This window comes from Schistocerca americana, chromosome X (assembly GCF_021461395.2).
Source record: "Schistocerca americana isolate TAMUIC-IGC-003095 chromosome X, iqSchAmer2.1, whole genome shotgun sequence".
NCBI lineage: Eukaryota > Metazoa > Arthropoda > Insecta > Orthoptera > Acrididae > Schistocerca > Schistocerca americana.
This window is the reverse complement of record NC_060130.1, coordinates 312,391,249-312,403,446: the sequence shown is the minus strand read 5'-3', so window position 1 is coordinate 312,403,446 and position 12,198 is coordinate 312,391,249. Positions and strand designations below refer to the sequence as shown.

The 12,198-nt window shown below is 39.9% G+C and overlaps 1 protein-coding gene across 1 annotated transcript in view; it reads left to right on the top strand.

The window, feature by feature from the left end:
* The window catches only part of LOC124555767, a 225,168-nt gene that overhangs the window by 125,978 nt on the left and 86,992 nt on the right, over window positions 1-12,198 (top strand). The window contains exon 5 of the mRNA XM_047129813.1: window positions 4,574-4,780. Within this exon, the coding sequence (XP_046985769.1) occupies window positions 4,574-4,780 (207 nt within the window). The remainder of the gene's footprint in view (window positions 1-4,573; window positions 4,781-12,198) is intronic.

Sequence of the window (12,198 nt, the reverse complement as noted above, 5' to 3'; positions counted from 1 at the left end):
ATATTAATTGTATAAGTGATTGTGCAAGGAAGAGGATGCTGGTAGACCTCCTTAATTCATATAATCTTATGCAAACTGTATTCTTTCCAACAAGAGTGCAAGGGAACAGTAGAACAACCATAGACAACATTTTTGTTCATTCCTCATTACCAGAAGGGCATTCTGTTAGCAAAAAGGTGAATGGCCTTTCAGATCATGATGCACAAATTTTAACTCTAAAAGATTTTTGTGCTGCAACACGTGTTAAATATAGTCATCAGCTGTTTAGGAAAGCTGATCCAGTTGCTGTAGAGACCTTTGTAAAACTTATCAAGGAACAAGAGTGGCAAGATGTTTATAGCGCTGATACAGTAGACGATAAATATAATGCTTTTCTCAAGACTTTTCTCGTGCTCTTTGAAAGTTGCCTTCCGTTAGAACGTTCAAAACAGGGTACTAGCACAAACAGGCAGCCTGGGTGGCTGACTAGAGGGATAAGAATATCTTGTAGAACAAAGTGACAATTATATCAAAACATTAGAAACAGTCAAATTCTAAATGCAGCAGCCCATTGCAAACAGTATTTTAAGGTGCTTAAAAATGTTATTAGGAAGGCAAAAAGTATGTGGTATGCAGATAGAATAGCTAAGTCTCAGGATAAAATTAAAACCGTATGGTCAGTCGTAAAGGAAGTGGCTGGTCTCCAGAGACAGGTCAAGGATATAGAATCAGTGCGTAGTGGGCTGGCTCTGAGCACTATGGGACTCAACTGCTGTGGTCATAAGTCTGCGTAGTGGGAATGTCCGTGTTACTGATAAGTCGCATATAGGTACAGTGTTTAATAATCACTTTCTGAATGTAGCAGGTGAACTAAATAGAAACCTAGTCCCAATAGGGAATCATATAGCGCTCTTAGAAAAAAGTGTTCCGAGACTGTTACCTGAAATGCTCCTCCATGATACTGACAAGAGGGAGATTGAGTTAATAATTAAATCACTAAAGACCAAGAACTCTCATGGATATGACGGGGTATCTAGCAGAATACTGAAGTATTGTTCTATGTATGTTAGCCCAGTACTTAGCCATATATGTAACTTTTCCTTTAGGAGTGGTCAGTTTCCTGACCGATTAAAGTATGCGGTAGTGAAGCCACTTTATAAAAAGGGAGACAGGGATAATGTTGACAATTATAAACCTATTTCTATGCCATCGGTGTTTGCTGAAGTTATCGAGAAGGTTGTATATGCAAGGTTACTGGAGCATTTAAATTCGCATAATTTGCTGTCAAATGTTCAGTTTGGTTTTAGAAATGGTTTAACAACTGAAAAGGCTATATTCTTATTTCTCTGTGAGGTTTTGGATGGATTAAATAAAAGGTTACGAACGCTAGGTGTTTTATTTGATTTAACGAAGGCTTTTGACTGTGTTGACCACAAAATGTTACTGCAGAAGTTGGACCATTATGGAGTAAGGGGAGTAGCTTACAGTTGGTTCGCCTCTTACCTTAAGAACAGAAAGCAGAAGGTAATTCTCCGCAATATTGAGAGTGGTAGTGATGTTCAGTCCCAATGGGGCACTGTTAAGTGGGGCGTGCCCCAAGGGTTGGTGCTGGGGCCACTGCTGTTTCTTATTTATATAAATGATATGCCTTCTAGTATTACAGGTGATTCAAAAATATTTCTGTTTGCTGATGACACCAGCTTCATAGTGAAGGATCTTGTGTGTAATATTGAAACAGTATCAAATAACGTAGTTCATGAAATAAGTTCGTGTCTTGTGGAAAATAATTTGATGCTAAATCACAGTAAGACTCAGTTTTTACAGTTTCTAACACACAATTCAACAAGAACAGATATTTTGATCAGACAGAATGGGCATATTATAAGCGAGACGGAACAGTTCAAGTTCCTAGGAGTTCGGATAGATAGTAAGCTGTTGTGGAAAGCCCATGTTCAGGATCTTGTTCAGAAACTAAATGCTGCTTTATTTACCATTAGAACAGTATCTGAAATAAGTGACACTTCAACACAAAAAGTAGTCTACTTCGCATATTTCCATACGCTTATGTCGTATGGTATTATTTTTTGGGGTAGTTCTTCTGATTCAAAAATGGTATTTTTGGCTCAAAAAAACGGGCTGTTCGAGCTATATGTGATGTAAGTTCGAGAACCTCTTGTCGACCCCTATTCAATAGTCTGGGAACTCTGACATTGCCCTCACAGTATATATTTTCTTTAATGTCATTTGTTGTTAGCAATATTAGCCTATTCCCAAGAGTTAGCAGCTTTCATTCAGTTAATACTAGGCAGAAATCCAATCTGCATGTGGAATGCACTTCCTTGACTCTTGTGCAGAAAGGAGTGCAGTATTGTGCTGCATCCATTTTCAATAAGCTACCACAAGAACTCAAAAATCTTAGCAGTACCCCAAACACTTAAGTCTAAACTGAAGAGTTTCCTCATGGCTCACTCCTTCTATTCTGTCGAGGAGCTCCTGGCAGAGCTAAAAAATTAAGCAAATTCCAGTGTTACATTGTTGATTTTCTTTATTTAAATTTACGACTTGTCACCTGAATATTTTTTTTTTATATTTCATTTTATCTGTTTCTAATATCGTGTTATAATTTCATGTATTGACTCGTTCCATGACCATGGAGACTTCTTAATTTGGTCCCATGGAACAATAAATAAATAAATAAAATCTATGCCCGAGGCAGGATTCGAACCTGCAACTGTAGCAGCAGCACGGTTCCAGACTGAAGCGCCTAGAACAGCTCAGCCACAGCGGCTGGCTCTTCCACTCTTCACAGTTGGCACTGCACATGATGGCAGCTAATGCTCTCCAGGTATTCACCAAGCCAAGCCCAAACATCAATTGTCACAGGGTAGAGCACAGTTGCATGAACCGCCACTCCAAACCCATCATTTACAGTCCTTCATTGTCCAGTGACATCACTCTTCACACCATCTCAAGTGTCGCTTAGCACTGATTACAGAAATGTGTGGCTTCTGAAGAGCTGCTTGACCATTGGACCCTTTTTAAATCTCTACACACAGCCATTGTGCTTGATGTACTGCTGGTATCACTTTGGAACACATGATTCCTTCTGCTGATTTCATGTGATATTTTACAACCACCCTCCACAATGACTGACAGTCTCTGTCCATCAGTACATGAGATGTGCGTGGTCTTGGTTTAGTCATGGTAGTTCCCTCATATTTTGACTTTATAATCACATCATCAACAGTCAACTTAGGGAGCCTTAGATGAGCTGAATTGTCCCTGATGGATTTGGTTGGTTGGTTGATTTGGGGGAGAGGACTAAACAGTGAGGTCATTGGTCCCATCAGATGAGGGAAGGATGGGGAAGGAAATTAGCCATGCTCTTTGAAAGAAACCATCCCACCATTTGCCTGAAGCGATTTAGGGACATCATGGAAAACCTAAATCTGGATGGCCAGATGCAAGATTGAACTGTTGTTCTCCTGAATGTGAGTTCAGTGTGCTAACCACTTCACCACCTTGCTCAGTCCTGATGGATTAGTTACCCAGGTGGCATACAATGACTAGTTCACAACTGATGTAAGTGAGCTATTTTGGCCAACCCTGTCTGCTGTTGCTGTTTGTCTACTGATAACAAAATACTGCCTACCTCCTTTTATGCTGGTGGGTCTACAACTCGTATGATCTGGTGGTCAAGTCTATGTTACACAGGAGTGTCCAGATACTTTTGGTCAGACAGTGTACATATGACATACATATTCCTTTCTACCAGTACTGATAGTTAGTGTCAGTTTTGATGGTGATTTACCTGTATAAGGGATGCACTTCTTCAGACTACTCAGGCTGGTATAGAAAGGTAAGGAGGAATGTGGTACGATGACATATACCACAGCTGTGAAATGGACTACACAATAATAAGTGAAGAAGAAGAAGAAGAAGAAGAAGGATGAATGAATATTGTATACTACTACACCTGTGGTAACAAACTATTTCTTAAGACATACAAATGAATTGCAAATAAATAAATTGAGTTAGACTGTGTTATAATTCTCAGTCACTTTCAGAAATGTAACAATAAGTCTAAAATAAAATTATATCTACATATTTTACTAAACAACTCCTTCTGAGTGTTTGTGTAATATCTAGTGGGAGTTATGACTTTTTATTTAACTTTTTCTGAATTTAGTATACTATCAGATGGATTCTTTAGACAGAACTCAACAGCTATTGTACTTTTTGATGTTGATTTGTATTTTTTTTCTTTTTTTTCCTTTTTTTTCTATCCAGTAATGTACATTAGACAATAACAGTTCTAACTGTTATTTGTATTGGAAATTTTGTCTTGTCCCTGTCAAAGACAGGTTCCATATTTAGGTGTCTTAAGAGTATATGAAGAGATTACATATGCAAGTAACTTTGTCTGTTCTGTATTAACATTAGTTGAAGAACTCTTGCGCATTTATATTTTGTACATTTGTAATGTAGCTTATTTCTGTTCCATCTCATAAGTCATAGATATGGGGGATAATGCACCTCCATTATGTCAATCCAAATTTCAATTTCAATTACAATTATTATGTTGTTGTCCTAGAGTGAGGCAGACACAGATCCAAGTAAACTGTGCCGATGTGTCAGACACTGCCCTGTTCATCACAAGGCACCATGTTCAAGCAGGCATCGACATCCACGACTCAGGTGGAGGTGTCCTAGCCATATGACTTCAGCTCCACAGCAGAAGCCAACCACATGGCTTTTAAGGAAACTAAGCGATATGATGAATATTGCATCAGGACATCAGGTACTTGTTTCATTCACTTCATCTGCTTAATTCTGAATTTTATACTTACACTGATCAGCCAGGATATTATGACAATCTCTTTGATGTGTACACAAGTATCCCTAAGTCAGCTCTAAGGCTCTGAGCACTATAGGACTTAACATCTATGGTCATCAGTCAGCTCTAAGGCATATGATGGGTATATAGTAGGTTCTGGTGAGACAGAGGAATCTTTTGGTCAGCTCCATGTTACCATGTTAAAAATGGTTGAAATCAGCTTGCTTAAGTGACTTTGACAAAGGATAGATCATGATTAGCTGGAAGTGAGGGACAGGAGTAACAGAACAGCCAGACTCATTGAATGTTTGCTTCCTGCCATAACAATGCAGTTTCAAATATTTGTAGAGACAGAACTGTGCAGAATCTTTAATCAAGGATGTAATAGGGTGTCTTAATCCCAACTCAGAAATGAGAAACCGCTGTTGAGGAAACTGGATTCTTCTGTGACTGAATTAATTCAAACAGCTTGAGCCCACAAAATTTCCCACACAGTCCAAAGTTTATTTAAGATATAAGAAGACATCACAGCAGTCAGCTCTCTGGTGTCTTGGTAGCTCTGGCAGAACCATCACCTGCTCTGCAGCTCAGATAACTTTGTAAACAACTGTATCAATGGCAATGAGCTGCATCAGCAGCAACATCATTCCCAGGCTGTAAATATTGTTTCCTACCCCTCCCCCCCCCTTCCCCATTGCCAGTGTGTGTCCCATCAGCATGCAACATGCAGCAGGTGTAGTAAAAAGGGGTTTGTGGGTATGTTTTAGCAGCTGTGCTGAAAATATGTCCCAACCTTCAGAAGTGAACCAAGTAAGTGATCAATCTATGGAAGTGCAGACTTTTCAGAATGCAACCCAGAAAATTTACTGGATGTGTTCACTGGCAAACACCCTGTGAGGTTACTCTTGGACACTGGTTCTCCTATGCTAAACCAATCTAATTACTTAAGTTTAGCATTGCTGCCTTTGCACACAGCTGAGACAAATCTTTGGGCCAATTGATATCATTGTGTGCCTTTGCTAGAAAAGTTTCTAGTTTTATTTACTTATAGCCAAGTCACTTGTTCCACTAATTTTCTGATGGCTGCCTGCCACAAAGTGGACAATGTTTTTTGGATAGACTCTTTCAGCACTCTTGGATTTACAGTTCATCAAACAGTGCACACCATTTAATCCAAAGGGCTCTGTGCTGTCTTAAAGACTTTCTGTGATAGATATGCTCAAATCTTCTCACTTGGATTATGGAAGGCAGTCCCCCAATTGATTGCGAAGATCATGGAACTCTTAAAGTGACAGCTGCCCCATAGTTTTTCAAAGCTCACCTGGTGCCCTTTGCTCTAAAGGGTGCCCTCAAAACAGAGCTAGACAGACTCATCCATGTAGACATGTCAGAACTCTCTTACCTGTTGAACTACCTGTGATGCAAAGGCACACATTTCAGGTGGCCACCTTGCTATCAACAATCTTTCCTTTCCAGGCTTTAAAGCTTACCTTATGTAATACACCCTTGCTTTGCCTATGGTAATAGCAACTGACACACTGTAAGTATCTAGATGACATCATTCAGTTAAACTTAATTGTTGTTCCCTGTAACCACAGTGAATATCACTAATGTTCTGTTTTACAAGTATGTTTACAATAAATTTGTTGTATGTAATTAATGAAATTACTTGCCTTTCAATGGCATTAGTTGCCTAGGAGATGATTTATGTTTTGGCAGTAATAATATTAAACATATTGGTTCATTCTCAGTGTAGACTGAAACTTAGTGTGATTCTTTAGTTCATGGTTAGTTATGATATATTAATCCAAAAATATGTTGACAAAAAATTTGAATTACAAATGAACTGTTCACAAAGAAAGTGCCAGAGAAAACTTGAAATAACAATTGCTGCTTCTTATGCATATTAATGCCTTATAAAAAATGAGATAAAGAGCTGACTTCTGGCATGCTTTATGCAAACTTTGGTGGTTGTTGTTGTTGTTGTTGTTGTGGTCTTCAGTCCAAAGACTGGTTTGATGTAGCTCTCCATGCTACTCTATGCTGCGTAAACTTTTTCATCTCCAAATAGCTACTGCAACTTCCTTCTGAATCTGTTTACACTATTCATCTTGTGGTCTTTCTCTACAATTTTTACCCTCCATACTTCCCTGTAGTACTAATTTGGTGATCCCTTGATGTCTCAGAATATGTCCCACGTACAGATCTCTTCTTTTAGTCAGATTATGCCATAAATTTCTTTTCTTCCCAATTTTATTTAGTACGTCCTCATTAGTTACACAATATACCCCCCTAATATTTATCATTCTTCTGAAGCACCACATTTTAAAAGCTTCTATTCTCTTCTTGTATAACTGTGTATCATCCATGTTTCACTTCCATACATGGCTACACTCCACACAAATACTTTCAGTAAAGAATTTCTGACACTTAAATCTATATTTGATGTTAGCAAATTTCTCTTCTTCAGAAATTATTTTCTTACCATTGCCAGTCTGCTTTTTATATCCTCTCTTCTTCAACCATTGTCAGTTATTAATGTCAAGGATAGGCTAAAACCATGTCTCACTCCCTTCTCAACCACAGCATTCCTTTTATGCCCCTCAACTCATGACTGCCATCTGGTTTCTGTACAAGTTGTAAATAGCCTTTTGCACCTGGAATTTTACCCCCACTACCTTCAGAAGTTCAAGAGAGTTTTACAGTCAACATTGTCAAAATCTTTCTCTAAGTATACAAATGCTATAAATGAAGGTTTGCCTTTCCTTAACCTACCTTCCAAGATAAGTTGTAGAGTCAGCACTGCCTTGTGTGTTCCTGCATTTCTCCAGAGTCCAAACTGATCTTCCCTCAGGTCAGCTTCTATCAGTTTTTCCAGTCTTCTGTAAAGAATTCATGTTAGTATTTTGCAACTATGACTTATTAAACTGATAGTTTGGTAATATTCACATCTGTCAGCACCTGCTTTCCTTGGAATTGGACTTATTATATTCATCTTGAAGTATGTAACTTCCAATTATGTGCCAGAACATTCAGTGTTTGCATGGTAGAGTAATTATGGTGTACACGAACGTGTAGACAGTGTTTGCACAGCAATTGCCAACATAGTGTAACTGAGGCAGAATAAGGGGAACCAGCCCGCATTCACCAAGGCAGATGGAAATCCACCTTAAAAACCATCCACAGATTGGCCGGCACACTGGATCTTGACACTAATTCGCTGGGACAGGACTGCCCATTGCGTCCAGCACTGGGCGGTGTACTTGTCTAATTTTCATTATCCTATCCACTATCAAACAGTGACATGATATGCAAATGCAGACACACTGTCCTGATTCTGCATAGAACCTAACTCGGCCTTAGACCAACATTAAATGGGGTGTATCCAGGTTGATTCACATCTGGAGTTAACCATCTCACCATTTCCCTTAAAATCCTGCAGTGTCAGAGCTGTCACCTGCAGGAACACAACAATACAACACCTTGCTCATCAACCATGAGTGCTGCATCTACTGGACCCTGCCCACTGGCACATCTTCTGGGAGAAAAATTTGGTGCAACACTTATTCTGACCAAATATTTGGTCTGACATTGTGGACCTGATCTGACAATGTTTTGCCTATCAGGCCTATCAATTTGCACCATCCCAGTTGTTCTCTCCCTGGTCCAATGTCAAGATCCATGGGACCATAACGACTTAGAATTTGGTGACCTGTTTTTGGAGTCCACATGGTCAGTCATGATCTATTCCTTTTCTCACTTATCTTTTGAGTTCCACATATTTCAGGTCACTACTGCCACCATTATCACATCATTGGAAAAGTCTTTTTCTCTTGAAGGCACCCCATGCACTTTGGTACCTAATATTGGGGTGGCATTAACCTCCTTTGGTGTGAAGTAGGACTCAACTCCATCATATCACACCCTTTCCCCTGGCTTACAACAGTTGTGGAGGATGCTTTATCTATATTTTTTAAACCCAAAAGATGTGTAACACTTCTCCTAATGCCCTCTATAGTTTTCTAGCCAGTTGCAGGGCCAGTCCAATCAGGGGCTGCAGCATGGCCGAGTGGCTTCAGATTACCTTCACCCTACCCTCTTGGATATGCTGTACCCACTTGCTGGCACATTTCAGTGCTAAGGCCTTTCCCTTCTGATTGGGAACCCCGGAGTGTGCTTATCAGTTCAGGTACCACTCAGCCTGGATCCACAGGATGATCTCCATTTGCCATTGATCCATGATGTATATGGTGACCTCTGCCCATGAACTTTTCCTGCGCCATTGAAGTCAATTTTGCCTCTGCCATCCTGGTCAGTAGCCTCCTGCTTCTCCAACCCTGGCAGACCCTCTAGTCCTGTGGTGACTTATGCATTTTCCATCAAGCCTCATCCTGCCTTGGCCTTCCACAGTGATGCCCATGGACATCAACCCACCAATATTCTTAGTGATAACTATTCTGGACCTTGAACTGCTTGTGTCTTCTCCCCTAGTGGTTGCTGCCTTGGAGACTGTGGCGAGTTCACCATCAGCTTGGCTCAGGTTTTCATATCATGGGTCTGTAGGTCATAGACCGAACTTTGACACAATGTGCATTGTATTGTGCTTTGGGAATACAAAGGAGACTCCTGTATATATCTCTTGTTGTACATAAACCAGAATAAGCCCCTTTGGTTGTGTATATAGATTGCCTTGTACAAAATTCACGTAAGAGTAAATGTGTCCACATTGGGACAATGTTATTGTTGTGAGCTGTGCTGCATGCAGTGTAGTGTAGTGTAGTGCTTAGCATCACTGGCTGGTGCACTGCTGGCCACCCATTCAAACCTGACCTCACCAATTATTTGTTATTTAGAATTTATCATTTCTGGAAGTTTCTTGAAATGTCTTATGACCATAATGTTAATATATTCTGGAATATTCAATATTTTGATAATTAGCAGCATTCCATAGTCTTCAATGTTTGTATCAATAGCTGCACTCTCCATCCAGAAGGTCAATTCTGTTTAGACTGTACATTGGTGTCAGTAATAAATGTACTTTCAGTACTAAGTGTTGAACTTCATTGATGACCATGGCTTTGGATTTAGAATTGATTGTGATTTAGACATGACAATCTTGGAGATGCTGGATATTGATCCCACTATTTATTGATCCAGTATCCTTTGACCCAATTGGTCAGGAGGTATTAGAGAATGTTAAAGAAGTGTTTTATCAGTCTTTATCACCAATCTCTGCCACCACCCATATGTGGCAGGAAGAATGGACTTGCTCAACTCAGACTAATGCCACAATCATTAAATGACAATCCAGTATCTGTCTGATACAGGTACAACCAACTTCTACACCAAGTATAATGCCCAACAAAAGAACAGACATTTGGAAGACAGAGGACAACTTGTGAGTGTATTTCCAGTCCAGATGCCCATGACACATTGTATGCTACTGCAGAGAAGGAAGTTGAGTTTGCAGTGTCTACTATGCCACCATCACAACAGTCCTATTGACACAAATCAGCTGCAGTTGATTATAACTGACCTGTGAGATGAAGTCCATCACCATAACCTGGAAGAGGATACTGCCAAACATGTGATAGCCTTCCTCACCCCTGTATAGAGGTACCAGCCACTCACCTAACCACTGACTTCTGGAAAACTAAGTGAGGCGACCATCTTTGGAGGTGAGACTGCCCTAGACACAAATCCTCCATGGATGAAAAATCACCAAGATGTCAGGGAATCTCATTGGTGTGACCTTCAATGGCCAACCTGTCAGGGTACTCTTTGACTCAGGCTTTTTTTTTTCCTGTAATGTTGGGTGCTTATATTCATCAGCTAAAGAAGACTATGTTCTGTGATTCAAAATTAATTGTGATGAAAGTTGCAAATGGGAAATACATCCAGCTGCCAGGTACATTTATTGCTAAAATAACTTCCATTGTCAGAAGACAACCCTTAGAATTTTCCATTTTATCAGAATGTAGTCATAATGTTATTCTCAGATGGGGCTTCTTGCAGGTATCATAGACAGTCATAGACTGTGGGAGATCCGAGTTCCAGATTGAAGAAGTTTTTCCAGCAAGCATAAATAGCAAAGGTTGTTCTGGATGGTTGTTTCCTGTTGAAGACATTGTTATCCCACTATCATCAGTAAGATGAGTTCCAATCATCAATCAGGATACTCAGTTCAACCATGAAGCTATTGTCAAGTACTAAAGGCAACTCGGGCTCACAAAAGAAAGCTACAGTCCAGTAATGATCATAAGCATTGTAGGTGGTCAAGAAGAACTTTGGATCACTAATTATCATGAGCAGCCACAATTCATCCCTAAAGGATGTGTTTAGGGATATCAAAATAAGTTCAGTCAGGGCACCTTAGCATCATTGGCTACGTTACCATCACAAACAATGCAGGGGCATAAGCTACTATTGAACTGCCAATAGGATCTGGCCTGACTGAGGAGCAATGTTGGTGAGTGATAACCATTCTGCATCAATTTTCAGATGCTTTCAAATCCAGAGTGGAGAAAACACAGACCAAGTGGCCTATGGCAAAACACCACACTGGGAATTATCCATGAATTAGCCTGCAATCATATAGAATGTCAACATTGAACGATGGACAAGCATGGAGGAAGTGGAGAAGATGCTGCAAAATTACATCATATGAACCTTCAGAGAATCCTTGGTCCTCTCCTGTGATCTTTGTGAAGGACAGCACATGGCGTCTTTGTGCCCTACCAACAACTGAACAAAATCATGAAAAAAGATTATTGACTGCTGTGTATTGATGACATCCTGGTCTGCTTGAAAGGAGCAAAGTATTTCTCCACTATCAACATGTAGACAGGCTGCTAACAAATTGAGATTGATGAGATTGATCACTAAAATATGAGCTTAAAGTTATGCCATTTGGACTGTGTAACACTCCAGCTACCTTTGAACGTATGATGGGCAACATGCTTTGACACCTTAAATGGATGACATGTCTTTGCTGTGTGGATGACGTTGTCAGTTTTTCAAAGACTTTGAAGAACATCTTGCCCACCCACCTTACAACTGTGTTGAAGTTTGTTCAGACTGCAGGCCTCTGCCTGAATCTCTTCACCAACCAAGAAATAAAACTCTTGGGGTCTCTAGTGAATAGTGATGGAGTCAGTCCCAATCCAGAGAAAATAAGAGAAGTCACAGATTTTTTGACCCTTTGGCACAATTGTGACGTTAGAAGTTTTCTCAGAATGTGCTCACACTACCAGTATTTTATAAAGATCTCCCGTAGCAAGGTACATTCCTTGCAAGAACTACTGCAGAGAAATGCCAAATTTTCCTAGAGTGGGGTATAAGAAAGATGTTTCCTTGTGTTTAATGCGTTCTTAAATCATCTC